This window comes from Salmo salar, chromosome 13 (assembly GCF_965601325.2).
Source record: "Salmo salar chromosome 13, fSalSal1, whole genome shotgun sequence".
Classification (NCBI taxonomy): Eukaryota; Metazoa; Chordata; class Actinopteri; order Salmoniformes; family Salmonidae; genus Salmo; species Salmo salar.
Window position 1 is genome coordinate 69,071,995 of NC_138303.1, and position 20,346 is coordinate 69,092,340.

The following is a 20,346-nucleotide window of genomic DNA, read 5'->3' on the forward strand; positions in this document are numbered from 1 at the left end:
GTTATTTGCAATTGTATACAAATATATATATAATTTAGGTCAACCACTTGCGTGGTGCAAAGGAATGTTTTTTTGCAACTAGTAAGAACTTTTATTTTTGTGAGAACCCGATTCATGTGAACGAATACAAGTTTAATATTCTTCATATAGTCACTGTGATAGTAAATGTCAATTTCTGTTTTTTTCTATTAATGCCAGGGGAATCAGTAATATTTTGAAAAGCAAATCTTTATTTCTGTATTGTAAGAGTAAGAGTGCCGACTTTTACTGTTCCACAGATACTGCGTTTTGGAAGTGTCAATGGGGGAATGATATTTGGTTTTCATTTGGTACTAATCGGTCAGCAGGTGTCGCTATTATAAAAGGCAACTTTAAGGGTCATATATTGAGTCATGAAGCAGATAATACAGGGAGATGGATTATACTATTGGAAGATGTCAACCACCAATTCATTGTTGTAAATATTTATGCTTCCAATAACAAGTCAAGTAACTGTATTTTATTTAGAGACATTGAGAGGAAAATAAGTAAAATAATGTCTAAATTTCCATTGCCCAAAGTAATATGGGGTGGAGATTTTAATACAGTATTACATGATCATCTAGATAGATGGCCTCCTAAGGATAGCAATTCTGATTGTGAGATAAGGAATATATGTCTAAGGTTAGGTGTTCTGGATATTTGGAGACATAAGAACCCAGATAAGATTATGTTTACATGGAGTACCAAAGATGTATCTATACAATCCCGTATTGATTTCTGTCTGATATCTGAAGATATGGCTGACAAGGTTGATACAGTCTCAATTGAACCATTGATTTTAACAGACCACAAAGGGATCTCAATAAAGATAAATATGCATGGTTTGTCAGCCAAAAAAGTTGTGCCCCATCCAGAGCTTCCAGCGACAGTTCCCAGTCCAGTGCTTCCGGCGACGTCCCACAGTCCGGAGCCGGCAGAGACGGCCCACAGTCCGGAGCCTGCAGAGACGGCCCACAGTCCGGAGCCTGCAGAGACGGCCCACAGTCCGGAGCCTGCAGAGACGGCCCACAGTCCGGAGCCTGCAGAGACGGCCCACAGTCCGGAACCTGCAGAGACGGCCCACAGTTCGGAGCCTGGAGAGACGGCCCACAGTCCGGAGCCTGCAGAGACGGCCCACAGTCCGGAGCCTGCAGAGACGCGCCTCAGTCCGGAACCTGCAGAGACGCGCCTCAGTCCGGAGCCTGCAGAGATGCGCCTCAGTCATGAGCCTGCAGAGACGCGCCTCAGTCCGGAGCCTGCAGAGACGCGCCTCAGTCCGGAGCCTGCAGAGACGCACCTCAGTCCGGAGCCTGCAGAGATGCGCCTCAGTCCTAGGTCTCCAGCGACGCGCCTCAGCCCGAGGTCTCCAGCGACGCGCCTCAGCCCTAGGTCTCCAGCGACGCGCCTCAGCCCTAGGTCTCCAGCGACGCGCCTCAGCCCGAGGTCTCCAGCGAGGCGCCTCAGCCCGAGGTCTCCAGCGACGCGCCTCAGCCCGAGGTCACCAGCGACGCGCCTCAGCCCGAGGTCTCCAGCGACGCGCCTCAGCTCGAGGTCTCCAGCGACGCGCCTCAGCCCGAGGTCTCCAGCGACGCGCCTTAGCCCAGAGCCTTTAGCAGTAGTCTACAGCCATGAGCCTTCAAGGGGGGTGGGCAGGTTAAGATGGGGACTAAAGCCGGAGCCTGAGCTACCTCCGTAGTTGGAGGATTGGGGAGGGGGGGGGGGGGGGGGGGTGTAGCATGGGAGCCGTCGGTGACGGTAGCCACCCTCCCTTCCCTCCCTTTAAGTTTGGGGTTATTTTTTGTGGGGTTTTTGTGTTTCGGTGCATCCAGGGTCTGCACCTTTTGGGGGGGGGGGGGGGGGGTACTGTCACGTCCTGACCAGTAAAAGGGGTTGTTTGTTATTGTAGTTTGGTCAGGGCGTGACAGGGGGTGTTTGTTATGTGTGTTTCGGGGGTTTTGGTGTATGTTCTATATTTTCTATTTCTATGTGTTTATCTGGGTTTTCTATTTCTTTGTTGGGGGTTTGGAACGACCTCCAATTAGAGGCAGCTGGTTGTCGTTGCCTCTAATTGGAGGCCAAATTTAAGTGGGTTAATTGTCTCTTGTGTTTGTGGGTGGTTGTTTCCGTGTATAGTCTGAGCACCTTACAGGACTGTTTTCATTGTTTGTTTTGTGTAAGTGTTTTGTTTTTGTTTTTCCTTCAATAAAAGAAGATGATTCATATACCCGCTGCGTTTTGGTCCACTACCTACAACGACGCTTATGACAGTTACTTATCTTGGAATTGTTATATGCAAGGATGAAAAACAAAGGAGTGAATTGAACTTTAACCCCATTATTGAGAAAACAAAGAAGAAATTGAACCTCTGGTTGATGACAGATATTTCATTATACGGTCGGGTTTTATTGTCTAAAGCTGAAGGGTTATCCAGATCGGTTTATGCCTCGTTATCACTTGACTTACCCCCTAAAATTGTAAAGGACTTAGATAAGATTCTTTATAATTTTATTTGGAGGAACAAGCCTCACTATCTACGAAAAGATATTCTCACTAATACCCAAGAACAAGGAGGTCTTGAGGTTTTAGGTTTCAATACTCTAAATAATACTTTTTAAATAAATTGGATTCTGCAGTATGTTAAGAACCAGAAGAGTATTTGAAATGTCTTCCCTAAGTATTTATTTGACTCTGTTGGTGGTTTAGAATTATTGTTTCGATGTAATTTTGATGTTGATAAAATCCCAGTAAAGTTGGCCAAATTCCATAAGCAGGCAATTTTAGCTTGGATGTTAGCGTATAAACACAATTTTTCCCCTCACAGATACTTTATATGGAACAACAAAGATATACGATTTAAAAATAAGTCTCTCTTTTTTCGTAACTGGTTTGAGAATAAAATTATTTTGGTTGGTCAGTTACTGAATCAGGATGGACATCTACTCTCATATGGGGAATTTCTTGATAAGTTTAAAATTCCAATAACCCCAAAAGAATTCCAATAACCCCAAATTCTTCTGTGGTTGATGTAACAGATTTACATTAAAATATATTCATTGGCAATATTAACATCAAAGATAAATGTAGTAATAAACAGATTAGGAATATTGTTTGTGATACTACAATTCCCTCAGCAAGATTATTTTGGTCAAATATCTATGGTGATATACAGTGGGGCAAAGCATGGAAAATTGCTAACAAATATTGTATCAGTAACAAAGTAAAGGAAGTTTCATTTAAAATGTTACACAGAATTTATCCTGTGAAACATGTTTTGGAAAGATTCAAGCTAAATATTGACTATAACTGTGATTTCTGTGGAATGGAGAAGGAGACCATTTTGCATTTGTTTTTTGCCTGTATTTATAGTAGAGTGTTTTGGATTGCCATACAGAATTTTGTTACAAAAAAATAGGACCGGTTGTACTATTTAATGGTTTTGATATAATGATTTATTTCAGAAATTCTGACATAGATAAAGATGTAGTATATATAATTCAACTGCTAATAATACTAGGTAAATTTCATATTCACAAATGCAAATGGTCTAATTCGAAACAAACTTTTTTCACTTTATAAATGAATGTAAACAATATGGCACTACTTTAACTAAAATGAAAAACAAAAAGGCAATTAAAACTTGTATTATTTATGAATAGGATTTGTTTGTTTAGGATTCCTGGCAATGTAAATAGTTTATGTATGCTTGTTTGCATGTGACTATTCGATTTTGTTTGTTATTTGTTAATAAAAAATACAAAAATAATAAATTAAACATTTAAAAAAATAAGAGGATTGTCGATTGCACGTTGTCTCGCTAAAACAATGATGTGATAAGATGTAACGTAGCTACAACGAGCTGTGGATCAAAGCGCCTCATTAACGTTTTCAGTCAGACATTTACGCTTGCCACACAGAGTTGAAATGTCTAGCCAACATTTTTAATTGAATAACATTGCTTGTGCACTTCAGAGCTGTAACGATTTGATGCTTTGGTTATTTTATTTTTTATTGAACCTTTATTTAACTAGGCAAGTCAGTTAAGAACAAATTATTATTTACAATGACGGCCTACCCCTGCCAAACCGGGACGATGCTGAGTTAATTGTGCGCAGCCCTATGGGACTCCCAATCACGGCCGGATATGATACAGTCTGGGTTCGAACCAGGGACAGGGGCGGAAATCCTGGGGGGGACGGGGGGGACACGACCCCCCCCATCCTGGGAAAAATATGATTTGTCCCCCCCAATATATCACTGAAACATAACTATGCGTATTATTAATATTATTTAAATTACAATGAAAGCAATTGTGCTGATTATAGACACTTAATAGCGCGTTTTTAAGTTTCAAAAGATTGCGACCCCCCCACCCTTTGCCTCACAATGGTTTAATCCACTGCCAGTTCCTTAGTTGGCAAGGTAACAGAGGGGTAGTGTCTACTGTCTGAAAGGCACTCAATGAACGTAACTGACGTGAGGTTCATCCAGTCAATCGCGCACACACACTAGCTGAATATGCAGAGCTAGCGCGCAAATATTAACTATTAAGCTAGCTAGTACCTATTCCATTTATGTGGCGTCGTCAAAGATGGAATCTTTGCTATCGTCAATTTATTCCAAGATCAGCATGCAGATGATGTAAGTTAGTGCTTCAAAGTCTCTGTGATAAGGTTAGCGATAAACTGAAGTCCAAACTGAACAGAACTACACTCTCTTCTACCATTGTCTTAAATATATTTAATGGTCTCGTTGCAAAAGCTAAATTGTCGCATGGGAACTTATTTATTTATTTTATTTCACCTTTATTTAACCTGGGTAGCAAAGATTATAGCAAACACCACTGAAACTGAATTGGTGCTCGCTAGCTTTGCAAATTCAGCTATTGTTGGAAGCCAGCCAATATGAAACAAACTATTAAAATTACAAAAGGTTGCAGCATATGTTGTGTAAATGGTGAACTCATACAGCTGTCAACTCTTGTCATTTTAATCCGTTTCACATTTGCTAGCTACCTTTTAGAAAAAGCCCAAATAGAATGATTGAAGATGATAGAAGCCCATCTCCTACTGTAAATAACCTACACACTGTGTGTGTGTGTGTGTCTAGCCAGCCAGCCAGCCAGGTAGAAAAATGGCAGAAAAATAAAAGACGAACATCAGAGTATTTTTCAATACACCAAAACGCATAGTAAGAACCCTAGTAGCCTAATATCTCAAAGACTAGTTGATAAAATGTTCATAAGAAAGAAATGAAATTCTAATGGAAATGTTTCACAATGATGTCATTAGGCAGAGCAGGCAACAGATGGCACACAGACAGCAGAGTTGGGGACAGATATGCAGGGACAGACTGGCAGAGACAGGGAGTCTCAGGTAAGTTTGTTGAGTCTTTGTTTGGCAACATTATGAAAGGTTCTCAATTTTTTTGACTTGTAAAATAGGAACATAATTGGAAAATGCCATGGATACCCCCACTCTCAACTTAAACTGGTGACTGAACTAAGATTTGTTAAAGGCAATGGTATTGCTGTTGTGATTAGTTGTGTCGTTTTGGGTACCGGTAGTTAGGAGTACGGCAAACATCTTATTTCTTTGGTTCCTCAATATACATTTACCATATTACAATGTAGGCTATGTGTTACAGCACTACTTTTGGTGTCCCCCTCAGGAATTGCTCTTGAGAAAATGTCATGTAATTGTCCCCTCCAAAGTTGATATCAGATTTTCGCCCCTGACCAGGGACTGTAGTGATGCCTCATGCATTGATTGCCTTAGACCGCTGCACTGGCCTCTTCTCTGACAAGCTCTCTTTGGTTTTTGCTGATCACCGTTTTCAAAACTTGTCGTTGCACATCTCACACCACAAGTGCATTGCAGATTTGTGTCCTGTAAAATCAAACATGTTTGAAACTATCGGGACATCTGGGACTGCTCACAAACAAGCGTCGGTGACGGCCGCCAGCCCGAGTAGGCAACAACATGGTGATTTTGTCTCCGATCGAAACGTGTCTGGGACAGCTAAATCGGGGCATGATCGTGTAGTGTACTCCCGGTGACAACACACTCCAGTACAGTAGGTGGCGGCATGCACCTATAATGTTTGCCATAATATTATAGAAGAAGAAGACAACATGGCTGCCGCAGCAGGTCGCTATTACAACGAGGGTGGCAGAGCAACGAAAAGACAGAAAACCGAAGACGGGATGACGACGGTAAGTATTGACTTGCGACTTCGTTGGGGAGCAAAAGTGCATGCATCAATAAAACATTCCCCCCCCCCAGCATTTTGGATCTTCGAGTGTGTAACAACATGAATGCTGAACACTAGCTAGCCTGAGCCAGACGGAACTAGCTAACGTTAGCAGAAGGTAACTAGCTAGCCGCACAACCGGTATTTTTTTCCTAGCTAAACTAGTTAGCTATGTATTTCTCTAGTTTTGTAAACTGTATTAAGCGTAGCCAACATTGCTATCTTGCGTAATTTTATCGTCGAAGATATGCGGCTAATGAGGATAGCAGGCGTTAGTTAACTAGGTTCCGAACGTTAGTTAGCGTTGTATGATGGAGGTTAGTTTAGTCAACATATCCAAGCGGGAATACTTGGTGACAATTTAATTAATTTTGTGGGGTGGGTATAATTTGTGGAACGTTCCAACAGGAATCTGTTCCAAAAACTTCGTAAATAACAAGGTTGCCAACAAACAACGCATACGAAGTTGTATAGCGGCCGAATAAGATACCGGGTAGGGAGTGGGCTATTTCAAAGTTTTTCACTCACCACGTTTATTCCGAAAAATGTCTGTCCTCACTCTGGTTGCCTATGGACAAACATTAAGCATAAGCTACGTAGTGAGTTGATGCCTATTCGGCAGCGAGTTAGCAAGGTGAATTGATCGTGCTACTTTGTATGCGTTGTTTGTTGAATAAACGTGGTGAGTGGAAAAACTCAACAAAATTGCCCACTCCCTACCTGGTATCTTATTCTGCGGATATACAACATACTCTAGCCCAGGGTTGTTAAACTCATTTTGCCCCAGGGGCTGCATTGTCTTCAATGAGGTCTGGAGGGCCGCACTGAAAATGTGTTATATTTTCTTGCTGTCAAAATTTGCAAAAAATAGTCATCTCTCCAAGCATTGCTTGTTGGCAACTTTGTTATTTACAAAGTTTATGTTTATGATGTGGTGTTCTATTTAGTACACACTGTTTGCCAACCCCATCATTGTTTACTTTAGCTAACTTGGATTTGTGTTGTACTCTTGGGTGGTTCCTGTGTTGCTCTGTCATCAATACAGGTTGGTTTTAATTGGTAGCACACACCCTAATCTGTACTGGTTTTCTCTAATCAACTTTTTGGTCTTGTTTGTAAGGAGGGCTATGATGACCCCCATAAAACACTCCCTTCCCCGGTGGTTCACATCAGGGGCCTTGTCGATGGCATCATGGAGGCAGATCTAGTGGAAGCCCTGCAGGAGTTCGGGACCATAAGGTGATTATCATACACACTTTAATTATCCTTTTCTTTGACAAGAGTTTTATTTTGCACCATTCCAAATGTATTGGTGAAGTCTTTTGTTCCTGTAGGTTTATCATGCGGTGCATAGAAACCACATTATTCCATCTTCCATTCTCTTCACAGTTATGTGGTCATGATGCCCAAGAAGCGCCAGGCCCTGGTGGAGTACGAGGACATGAATGGATCCTGCAATGCTGTGACCTATGCGGCCGAGAACCAGGTCTACATTGCCGGGCACCCTGCCTTCATCAACTACTCCACCAGCCAGAAGATCTCCCGGCCCGGAGACCCAGACGACTCACGCAGCGTCAATAACGTGCTGCTGCTCACCATCATGAACCCCATCTATCCCATCACCTCGGTAACACACCCACTATTATACAAGGCAGCTGTTTCGTTGCCATGACATGGCACAATTGTTTGGCTCGCTGCATTGCATTGTTAATCATACCATTTGACTCTTTGCTCTGCAGGATGTGCTGTACACAGTCTGTAACAACTGCGGCCCCGTCCAAAGGATTGTCATCTTCAGGAAGAATGGCGTTCAGGCCATGGTGGAATATCCTTTGCTCAAAATCTCATATTGTTGAAAATGTTGTATCGTGCCGGGGATCTCGTCACCACACACAGGTGCACATTCCCCACAGTGCATGCCACACAACCTTACTACACACCACACTTAAAGCTCCTGTCAGCACCACTGACTGTTGTCATTTGCAAGTGGTGGCTAGTAAATATTTGTGCTTGATATAGATCTAATTGTGTAACAAGTGCTCATTGTTTCATAAATAGAGCTTTGAATTACAAGAGAAACATGGAATGTGGAAAGTAGGCATGGTATGCATTTTTTACCCATAGTTTCCATGACTTCCAATACATTTGATGCTGTACAAAGTGCCCAGAGGGCGAAAGCCTCTCTAAATGGGGCAGACATCTACTCTGGCTGCTGCACACTGAAGATTGAGTATGCCAAGGTGAGTGGTTACATGCATATCTTCAATTGTCCGTCTAAACACTGGGGTCATTTCACAGAAGGAACACTGCGATGGGCAAAATAATGAAATGCTCGAATGTCCCTCTTTACAGCCAACCCGCCTCAACGTGTTCAAAAATGACCAGGATACCTGGGACTACACAAACCCCAACCCGAGTGGCCAAGGTAAAACACACAGCCCCGCATCCCTCCCCACCCCCTTCTCTCTTCTCCTCCTCCTGCTCTTATGCCATTGTGGTATGGGTAGGGTCCCAGGCCTCCGGGCGTAGTGCCTTTGAACGCCCTGCTCCATGGTGATTTGGCCATGACGAGCAGTGACGTGGGTGAGGCACTACTTCTGTGACGCAGCACCCCGTGTCCTCACGCTCTCTCACAACACGACAGACAGTAAGGGCACAAGGAGTGACCTCGGGGGGGGGGGGGGGTAGCCATTTTGCAGCACATGCTCCTGCACTGTGAATTTTCTGCATCTAAGACCACTGCATGCATTCTTGGGTAAACTGATGAATGCCTCATTATGTCACAATGAAGCACCTAGGGTCTCGTCACACAGGTTCACATTCCCCCCAGTGCGTGTCACACCTCACTTCCACACGTCAAGCTCCTGTCTGCACCCAAGCACCTTGTTACACCCTAGGTGTCTTACTTGGAATGCCCCTGCACCCATTAATCTCAAAACCATATTGGAGATTTTTTTTTGCAAAATAACGCTTATGGTTCTTTTTTTAGTTTGTCCAATCATGGCTAAAGTCAGGCTTTGGCATTCGAATCTGTGCCTTGAGACTAAAGTGTCTGTTGGTTTTTGTTCCAGCCAGGGTGTGTTGGCAACCTCTGACCCTGTAGCTCTCATGGACCAGGTTTCCCTGCCTTTGGGGTGGCCTTTAAGTAAAATGTTTGTCATTAGGAATCTCTATGGTAACATTGCAGAGGCAAGTGTTCAAGGAATCCATGGTATTCCTGGAACTTTCAAGAAGTCCAGTTTACGACCTGTCAATGAGTTGTTCATTCTGACTATTTGTGGATGGCTGTTTTCAATCCAGGCAGGGTTTCTTGTGGCCTTCTCTCTATTTGTATATGGTGTGCCTCCATGAGTGCCAAAATAAAATCATGGTGTTCCAGTAATGTATGAAGCTTGGTAGATACATTAATCTAACATTGCTCTCTTAGTTCAACCTCTTACAGTGCATAATATTTGCCATCCGATGGGACACAGTGAAATAGCAGTATGCCATTTGCCTTGCTTCTAGCTGTATGCCCTGAACCCTTTATGCAAAAGGGAACACATTTTTATTTGAGGTGATAGTCAAATTGACTATCAGATTCTCATATTTTTGCCACGATGCGTTTTTGTCTTAGTAGTTTCAACCACACCATGGCCACATCTTCATTTCAGACATTTGACACTCAGGAGGTGTAAGAGAGAAAAAATAACGGCAGTGTTTAGACAGCCCCTGTTAATGTGCAGGTGTTAATTGCGGCTGGCGCTGCTCCTCGTGTCCTCACTGTGCACAGTCATACAGACTCACCTACAGCCCTAAGCAGACACATGCTGTAGCTTAAGACACAACAGCACCCACCCACAGGCATTCCAAACCAACCAGTTCCTCGGTTAACATCGGACACAATGGGGGCTGGACACTGGAATTCACACAGCCTGATTTTCTTCCTAATCCAAATTTCCACCACCACTCTCTCCACTTCTGCAAGGAAAACCATGTTCCTCTTTTTATCCCACTTTTGGTTTGGGGAAAATAGCCATCCTGTTTTGATCATGGTGAGGGCCTGAGACTCCCAAGAGTCTGTGAGCAGACACCCAGCATTATCCACCACCACAGACTGATCTGATAGATTGATATCCATCCATCCTCCTCTTACAAGTACAGCATATCCCATCTCCAGAACGCTGAAGATCTCACCTATTGACACAACACATTTTGTTTGATGGGGGCAGGAGTCTGGTGTGTGGCCGATAAGGCCACTCCTCCCAGCCCTCGGGATCCGACTGTCAGACACCAACCACTCAGCGAGCAACAGAGGAGTTTTCAAAACACACTTAACAGCCCGAGAAGGGAACAGATGACATTACATACTGAGACAATATACAGAGGCAGCGGAAACACTTTTTCTCAAACTACCCTTATGCCGTCCCGTCTCTTGACTTGGGTGTGTGGGCTTCCTTTTGATATCACTCTCCCCTCTTGTGCTGAACAACACACCACCGAGCTGAATACTCACGGCAACAACACACCAAGTTGAATCGCCACGACAACACACCACCATGCAGACAATGCCATTCCAGATGATTTTAGTGCCAAGCACTAGATGCCTCACTTCGCCATGGGGGGACCACATCCATTGTACAAAAAAAACAAGCAGCACACTGTGCGGCCCCTTACATGAGAAGACGCACTGCACAAAACCCAAACGGGGACCACGAAGACACAAGCATCAAACACCTGCCAAGCATACAAGCACAGAGGCAAACTGATAGAAACCTCAGCATTTCCCAAACTTCTCTCTGCATTGATGGACTTGGGTGCTCTGTTTTTTCCCTTGTACCCTCCCCTCCCCCTCTTCTCTCTGTGCTGTTCTTGTGTTGATTCTACTACGTTGTTTTTTTTCCTTTCTGAACTGGCCTGTAGTGATGCCTCTTAACGCCTCCCGTGTGATGCAGGTTTGGCTCTGTGTCTGACGACAAGACACGCCTCAAACGGTGCAAATGTCCTCTGGCTTTGCGGTCAAAGCACGGTAAGCTGGAAATGTGCCTCAAATGGCAACACTTAAAAACAAAGCAACCAACTTGAAGCGAAGCGTGGAAGATTGGTGGATACTCTTTCTCTGGTGGGGAAATGTGGAAACAGTGAGTTGAAGCTGGAGTCACAAGTTTGGTGGGTAGGATTCTTACTGACGAGTGCCCCCTACCAGCCTTCTGCATCCTGTGTTCTCCATGTCTGGTGCTGTAAGTACATGTAAAGAGACATGACTGACCAGGTGATAGAGTGATTTTAATGTAAATGTCTGCTTATTGTGATTGACTTTGTCAACCCCTTATGTGAATCGTTGACTTATCAAATTAGTTCTGGAATCTCCTCACTGAGATTGCTGCTAGTGCTCTTTAGGCTATCCTCTGTAATATTGCTTTAGAAATGTGTAGTTCTATGAAAAGGGGAAGACTGAATTGAATTTCTAGTTTTCCATATTTTGATGCAGACCACTGTTAGATGTATAAGTTAAAGTAGTTTCTAAAAGCACAATCCACTGGACTTTTGAGGAAAGGTCTCTGGTTGTTTCTGTATATTATAGCTAGCCAATGTAATATATTCATTCACACGTATAAAATTCCAGGCCATGTTTTTGTCAAATGCTTTTCTGACTGTTGTCCATGTGCTATGCGTTTGTCAGGTTATGAAACTCGAGTCATGCTAGACTCAAATAAACATTAAGCTTAGCTACTAAGTGATATTCAATGTATTATTAGTGCTATATCGCATTACTCCTAACTGGGGAAAAGGGCTGCTCCTTTTAAACAATGTAATGGCTGTACATTTTAATAGAATTGTTCTGATTTATAAAAATAAAACGCATCTTAATACATGTAGCCCGTTAGTGTTTGAATTAGTTTATTTGTCAGCGGGTTCTAGTTTTTCCTAGATGTAATTTTATTTTTTGTATCATGTTACTGATTAAATGTTAATTTGAGATTCTTGCTTTTGGTTGAATATTTGTTTATAGTTGTAAGTTTGTACATGATTTGTTTTGGTTTTGACATGTGTATGTACCTTCACAGATGCTGACGCTGAAGGCAATTGGAACAATTCACAAGGTGTGTGTGTGTATAAGTTTGTTTGATAATGATTGAGCAATAATGGAATACATTAGTGTGACTGTTCCATTCGCTATGCTGCTGTTAAATCCTCATACAAATCTCCAGTATATTACATTTTGTTTTAGTTATGGTAACAAATAGTATGAGGGCCTGCATAAGCTTGTAACGTATGGGTTTTAAGACAGTAAATATCTTAACCCAGCTTCTCGTGCATGTTAATCACAACACTGCCCCATAGTTTGTAGCTGTGCCCCTGTTGATACACTGTCAAATAAGCATTCAGGGGCTAACTTTGTTGCTATTTCTTGTTCTCAGATCCCAATGCCAACCCCAACAAGCGTGCGAGGCCGCCAGCTCTACTAGGAGACCACCCTCCAGAGTATGGTAAATATAGGCAGAGAAGTTCATTGTACTAAAAGCATCACAGGTCAACTCGGAGTTGGGATGTCTAGAAGGACTCCAGTGACTATTTGAATCGGTTTGCCCAGTAACCACCTCTCTCTGTCTATCCATTCCTCTCACAAGGCGGGCCGACTGGTGCTTATCACGGCTACCATGATGAAAGTGGCTACGGGCCCCCTCCTCCTCACTATGAGGGCGGGCGCCGAATGGGGCCTCCGATGGGAGGGCGTGGCCGCGGACGTGGTGGAAGCTACGGGGGACCTGGGTACGGACATGGCCCACCTCCCCCCGGTGACTACACCGCCCACGCTGACTCCCCTGTTGTCATGGTGTACGGCCTGGAGCCCGCGAAGATCAACGCCGACAAAGTCTTCAATGTCTTCTGTCTCTACGGCAACGTGGAGCGGGTGAGTCCAGACGGGAGCAGTGTATTACTGAGGCAGAGGTTATGGACTGTTCTTGTTGGGGGTATAGACTGGTGAAAAATATTTTCTGTGGCCATGTTGGGGGTGGGTAGTAGGATAGTGTTTCTGAACCCTGTCTCCCTCAGGTGAAGTTCATGAAGAGTAAGCCGGGGGCAGCCATGGTGGAGATGGGCGACTGCTACGCTGTGGACCGTGCCATCAGCCACCTCAACAACAACTTCCTGTTTGGACAGAAGCTCAACGTCTGGTCAGTGCCGCTTTCAAACTCTGCATACACATTGACATCCAAAGAAACTGACTAGTAACAGACGCATCACAGGTTTGTGGCGTTAATGTACACGGAGACTAGTGTTCTCCATCCACCGTCCACAGTGTGTCCAAGCAGCAGGCCATCATGCCTGGTCAGTCCTACGAACTGGAGGACGGCTCCAGCAGCTTCAAGGACTTCCACGGCTCCCGCAACAACCGCTTCACCTCCCCGGAGCAGGCGGCAAAGAACCGCATCCAGCACCCCAGCAACGTCCTGCACTTCTTCAACGGGCAGCCCGACATCTCCGTGGAGGTCTTCAATGGGGTAAGACAACTGGAGAGGATTTGGGGGCTGGGAGCTTTGGATTGGGTTGTTGGTTTTCTTGGGGAGTTGAACGTTACACGTTTACTTACCTAGTTTGTGTGGGGGGGGATAATCCGTTCAGGTCTGTGATGAACTTGGTGTGAAGAACCCATCCAGCATCAAACTCTTCAACGGAAAGAGTGAGTGATATGAACTTTATTTGCATGAATAGTGTTTTATCTGGTCTATAAATTAGAGTGAATTCCCATGGGTCAGGTGTTGCAGTGTCAATAAATTGGAATGTGTGTGTCTCGCCTCGGGTGGCGCGACAGGTGAGAGGAGCTCATCCGGGCTGCTGGAGTGGGAGTCTATAAACGATTCCATGGAGGCTCTGGCTATGATGAACCACTACCAGATGAAGAACCCCAGTAAGTACTCCGACTGCGATAACAACACCACCGCTAATGATACCAACGGTGAGCAAATACACTAGTCTGTCCTTCAGGAGTGACTTTCCCAAAAACATGATCATCTTCAGCACTAAGATCACCTTAAGGCCAGGATTCATTCAAAGGCACGGTTCTACCCTACCGACTATGTTCGCAGAGATCAAATTCATGGTAAACGCTGCAGATATTGACTCAAGTGTAAATGTAGGAACTATGATCTTAATGCTAAAGATTTTTTGTTTTTGGGAATCCACCCCAGACTAGTTAATGTATTATTCCGGACTGACACAATCTTTCCAGTTGGCTAACCTCCCCCCTCCCCTTTCTTCCAGGTGGTCCTTACCCTTACACACTGAAGCTGTGTTTCTCAACCGCACAGCATGCCAACTAGAAAGAACTGACCCCCCCCCCCCCCCCCAATCTGTAATGCTCTGTTACCATGCATAGTGTATATTGCATTCACATCTTCACTACAAGTCCCCTGTATGAATCAGCAACAAAATGTATGAGACCGACAAGTGTTTTCCTTTAACTTAAGTGATAATATTGCGGACAAGATTTTGTACCAGTGAGTGTATTGTTTGATGTAGAATCTTCATTTTTTGGGGGACTTATTGTTAAATTTGATTTGTTCTGTACATTAGACCTTGGAAGGAAGAACCGCTCCTATTCTGAAATAAATAAAAATTCCATGTTTATTAAAGTGAATGGTGAACTATAGGGCTGTGATCTTTCCTTTTCAGTTAGTAGCTATAAGGCCTTAAACAGGTTCATCAAGCCTGGACCACAGCACGTATACACAATGAAGCAGAAGATAATTCCTACTATGGTGATGGTGGCCAGGGTCATCTGGAGGAAGGAAACAACAGTACTGAAAGGGAAGAAATGTCATTTGTGGTTATATTCTATTTGAGTCCAAGAATGCATCCCAAATGGCATCCTATTTAGTGCACTTATTTTGACTAGAGTAAGTTGTGCACTGAATAGGGTACTGTTTAATTTATCAATTTAACCATTTGAAAAATGAGCACACAACTTGTAAAAGACATGCAAATAAGTAAAATCAGAGTTTAGCAAAAATGGTATGGAAGTAAAAGATATAACTATTTGGAACAACCCAGGGATCAGACATACCAGCATGTGGAACAGGCCTCTGGTGTGGTCCAATGGGAATCCATGCATGTGGAGTATAAACTGCAATGCATAGTCACAGTATGTACTTGAATTTATACCCCTAAAGAATGTAAGGCACTGTCTAACATGTGATCAGACTGTGTGCACACATTCTGGCAACCTATACACATATAACACAGAACACTTGACCCTTGTTTGAGACTTCGACAAACTAAGTCTGGTGCTTCCAGGCTCTGCCGCCATGTTGACACAGGGAGCATTTCCCCTGACACATCCAACCACCACACCAGTCAGTGATCAGTATGTAGCCTGTTAGTGCTGTATAGCCAACTTAAGGTTTGGTGTTGACAAAGACCACATGAGTTCAGGCTATACAGCACAATCAGGACCAGGGTAGAAACTATGCCAAGACTTATAAAGATACACCTTAGTACAGTCAGAGGAATTCACAGCATTACACAGACAAGAGGGTGGAAGAATGGGAAGAGTATACTGATTATATGGAGTGTTACCAAATCTTGTTTGTAGTGCCATGCATGACCACAAATCCTTCCTCATTGACATTTGTCCATGTCTTCAAACATCCAAACCAGTGTCCTCTGGGATAGATGGAGAAACCAGGGGGAGTCCAACAAATATGCATCTCTATTAGAAGCATATATCACACCAACCTTGTTCTAATATACTAAAATTATACATTTGGGTCCTCCTGTGTGTTTTCCAGTGCAACTCTGTCACCTGTAGTTGAGGCTGTTGTACATCAGCAGCACCTCTTGAGTGTAGAGGCAGATGTGATCTTTCAAGTAAGCTCCTCCACCTAGCTGTAGTGTAACAAATAGAGACTGTATTATATCAAGCCATGGGCAGCAATTCATTCATGTATACAATTTTGCTGTTGTAAAAAGCAGGACAAGAGGAGATGAGATTGATGTCCTCGAGAAAAGATAGAACACTGCAGACAGATACAAATCAGAGGACATGTAGAGGGCCACAGTGGTAAGTAGTTCAGTTCAGATTTAGGTTAATGGTCAAAACGTGTCTTTGCAAAATGTAACCATTTCAAAACAGGCTTTGTTCAAGGTCAGTCTCACAGTCTTCGTAGTAGAAGCATGATGGGGTTGGGGTAGTTCAAATAGCCCTTGTTGCGGGCACACTGCTCCAGGGTGGTGGTCATGTCAAATGCCAGGCGGTTGCCAGGAAGGCAGCCGATGTAGATGGGTTCTCTGTGCAGCCCCTGAGTGCTGGTGTAAAGCAAAGGGAAAATAGAGAGACGTATGCCTGGTTCACACTTTAGGGCCAAGCCGAGCTGCATTGGGGTGGCCTGGTTACGCATCCACCATAGTTGGAACAGTGTTGGAAAGGACAATGTGAAAAGACAATATCCAAGTATCAGATACATTAAATGGCCTAAAGCACCAGTGTTTTCAAAACATTAGGTTGTCTTTAAGTTGGACCTAATAAATGAGGCTAACACAATAGGACAGCATAGATGGAGTAGAGACATGATATTGTAAACGCAGTCTGTCACCGTCACCTGGGAACACAGAAGAACATAATTTTGTTTGGTAATGGTAACGGCCTACACTAGCGGTTTCCAAACTAGGGATCGTGACTCCATGTGGGTTCGGCTGATATGAAAAAGGAATAACGGGATAATTTTTGTTTTTTTAAAGGAAACAAATATATAGACCTATATATACACAAAAAAATATTATACTGTCTTTGTATCTCAAAATCATTGTAATATGGTCAACCTTAAATCTAAATGAAAATTATTCAAATATAAAATTCTACCAGAGAGCATCATAGGAAAAAGCCGCACTTGACTGTTGCACTTGAATCATTCTCATGTTGAATGGCTAGGCTCGCTACGCTATGAAAGCGCACACTATTGCAGAGATTTTGATATTACCGGAGAAATTGATATGGTGAAAACACAGAAGCTCAGAAAAGGCACAGAAACTCACATCAATACCTTTGTCAGATAACACCGTTAAACAAAGACTTTATGCTATTGTAGCTATCATGAGGAAACTCTGACTGGACGTTAGCTGTGAGGGCCGAGATGCCCATGCATTGACTTTTGTTTGCTATAAATGTCGGGGGATGCTATTCACGAGGACATATTGTTCTGTCTCACGATTCCCGATCATGAAATGGCAAATGAGATGTTCAGTGTGCTGTGTGGCTATATTGACAGATTCCATAAGGGATCAAATTGTGGGCTTTTGCACAGATGGTGCTCCATCTACCATGGGATGGCGGGCAGGCCAAAGGGACTCAAAGGGAATACCCTGAAATCTCAGACTTCAGTGCGCTCAAGACAACTGGGAACTCAGACGGAAATGAGCTCTGACTTGGAAAAATCGTTTTGAACGGTCATCTAACTCAGAATTCCAATTTGAGAACTCGGGCCTCTTAGCTCTGACTTTTTGACCTAAAGATCACTGACATCATGATTTCACCTTGGTATTTTTCAGAGTTCCTAGTTGTCTTGAAAGCACCATAAAACTCATGGTAGGCTACTCTTCGCCATCTCATATCTGTGTGATGCTGGATTCAGTGCTCTCGTTTGCATTAAAACCAAATATCGATCTAGGTTGGATGTGACAGCAGAGATGAGTTGCGCACTGTCGACCACGCCCCATGACTTTGAGAAGCTCCGACGCGACATGCATCAAGTACACAAATCTCATTAGTGGTGGTGAGATAGGAGACATTATGTCAGACTAATTTGCAATTGACTGCCCCACATTAAAAGTATGTGATGGTGAGTTGAGAAGATCAGAAAATCAGAAATACTGTTAGAATGATTTTCAATGGACTGCCATAGCCCCAAATATGGGTGGGATCGCAAGAATTTTCAGATATCAAAATGTGGTCGTGGGCCGTAAAAGTTTGGGAACACCTGGCGTAAACTGTTTGATCTGTGTGGCTCAGTTGGTAGAGCATGGCGCTTGCAAAGCTAGCATCGTGGCCCGTGGGTTCAATTGCCGCTGGGGCCACCAATAAGAAAATGGATGCATGGTCTGGATAAAAGCATCTGCTAAATCACATATATTATTATATTACATTGAGCGTTTAGCACACTACCAGTGATCAACTAAAAATGTGTGAAGATTAAGCTGTGTGTCAAATGATGTTCCCCCAGGAAAATTTGTCAGAGAAGCATGTTGTAGGTTGTAAAAGAAAAGTGGTGGTGATAAAGTGAAGGACATACTGAGGTATCTAAAGCTTGGTTTATGCATGCGTTACCTTATATAACATGACTGTAGTGGTTGTCGGACCATTCAGCCAAGAGCCAGATGTAGTTGTCACAACACATGACGTAAAACATCACAGAAATGCCAACAGAATGCTCTTGAACAGTTTATTAGTATTTTGAAATTATTTTCACTGGTGTAAGACCTGGGTTAAAACAGCATTTATTTTCTTTCAAATACTTTGAGTGTTTGAGCGTGCCTGGAGTGCAAGATGGCTCAAACAAGCACAGATGAGGAATTTCAAAGAACTGTCATGGAAATTCTAACCAGAAAGGAAGAGAGACTGTATATTCTTCAAACAACAACCTTTTATTATAATAATTGCAATTCTTGAGCAGTTAACAATCACTCAAAAGGTGCAGAGTTAAGAGCCCAAAGAACAAGAGTTGGGTCTCAGCTTTTATAACCTTTGTCTACATGGCAGTTTAGCAGGTGTGTGAGATCATGATGGGAACATAGCGATCAAACAAGTGATAATGTCAGTTGTGTTACTCCTTTCTGCTGATAGAATTCTCACTGCTGCTCAAGCTAGCCTCTGTTCTCTTCATATCTCCACACAGCTGTGCCCTTGAAACATACAAAAAGAACAGGATGGACCAAAAACTGGTCACTCTCAGACAGCCCTTTGTCTTTGTCCGCATGACTAAGTTACTCAGAAACAAGAGAGGAAAAACACTGTCTTCTTCTTACATGAGAGAAACAGACAGTGGACATGTACAGGTTTAAAGCTCATACAGTGCATGAGCATAACAGAGTTTGTATTTTTTTCACTCGTCCCCCCCCCTCGAAATGGTGCAAAACATTCTTAAGGGAATCATTTAACAGTTACACATCATTTAAACAGTTACAAATCATTTAAACAGTTACACAGGAGTAAACTCTTCATCTGTACAAAGAGAACAATCATCACGTTGACATTGTCCACATTGCCATGGTTCAGCATCGACCTCCTGCTTCTTCTAGCAATGGGGCGGTTATTGTTTGCTGGAATCCCGTCCTGAGCCTGCCGTTGGCTCGAGCTAGAGCAGCCGTTATTTAAGTCCTGCCGTGTGACTATGCTGGTGCCCTATACTTCAGTTTGAATTGTGGCCACTTCTCACTCTGTGCTGTTCTTCTCCTCCCAGGACCCATACAACAGCTGCAATGGCTGCTCTGAACCCACGTAGACATCTCTGCAACCTTCACCGCTGTCTGGGTCATCAGAAGCAACTTGAATGGACCAGTCCAGCGCTGTTGGTGCCAAGTCTTTCTGTGGAGGTCCTTCATGACCACCCAATCTCCTGGCTGCAATTTGTGGTGCTGTCCTCTCTTTGGTTCAGGCAAAGCTGCTTCAACTCAGGGGAAAATAGACTTCAGAGCATTGTTAAGTGCAGCACAGGGCATAGTAACTTACCATGCCAGCGGTGTACTTGACAGGTATTCGACCTGATCTTAAGAAAAATGTGTTAAACAGTTCATCAATATGTGGACAACTACAAATATCTAGGTGTCTGGTTAGACTGTACACTCTCCTTCCAGACTCATATTAAGCATCTCCAATCCAAAATTAAATCTAGAATCGGCTTCCTATTTCGCAACAAAGCCTCCTTCACTCACGCTGCCAAACATACCCTCGTAAAACTGACCATCCTACTGATCCTCGACTTCGGCGATGTCATTTACAAAATAGCCTACAACACTCTACTTATCAAACTGGATGCAGTCTATCACAGTGCCATCCGTTTTGTCACCAAAGCCCCATATACCACCCACCACTGCGACCTG

At 43.4% G+C, this 20,346-nt stretch overlaps 1 protein-coding gene across 5 annotated transcripts; it reads left to right on the plus strand.

Moving 5' to 3' along the window:
* The first annotated feature begins 6,081 nt into the window (after positions 1-6,081).
* On the plus strand, positions 6,082-14,905 carry LOC106567630 (heterogeneous nuclear ribonucleoprotein L-like). 5 transcript variants are annotated; one of them, XM_014137140.2, is made up of 14 exons: positions 6,082-6,232; positions 7,391-7,509; positions 7,660-7,897; positions 8,010-8,095; positions 8,414-8,510; positions 8,623-8,695; positions 12,318-12,353; positions 12,672-12,740; positions 12,882-13,165; positions 13,309-13,430; positions 13,556-13,757; positions 13,879-13,936; positions 14,057-14,212; positions 14,518-14,905. In XM_014137140.2, the coding sequence occupies exons 1-14, from the start codon at positions 6,152-6,154 to the stop codon at positions 14,574-14,576; spliced, it is 1,680 nt and encodes a 559-aa protein (XP_013992615.1). In that variant the 5' UTR covers positions 6,082-6,151; the 3' UTR covers positions 14,577-14,905. The 5 variants fall into 5 exon arrangements, with proteins under 5 accessions (XP_013992615.1, XP_013992617.1, XP_013992616.1 ...); XM_014137142.3 differs by having other exon boundaries at positions 14,057-14,164; XM_014137141.2 differs by having other exon boundaries at positions 14,069-14,212.
* Positions 14,906-20,346: the final 5,441 nt, after the last annotated feature.

Bases quoted from the DNA above. Each gene is read 5' to 3' on its own strand.
- LOC106567630 (XM_014137140.2), top strand. From the start codon at position 6,152: ATGGCTGCCGCAGCAGGTCGCTATTACAACGAGGGTGGCAGAGCAACG. The intron at 8,511-8,622 runs GTGAGTGGTTAC...CCCTCTTTACAG, and splicing joins TGAAGATTGAGTATGCCAAG to CCAACCCGCCTCAACGTGTT. The intron at 13,758-13,878 runs GTAAGACAACTG...TAATCCGTTCAG, and splicing joins CCGTGGAGGTCTTCAATGGG to GTCTGTGATGAACTTGGTGT.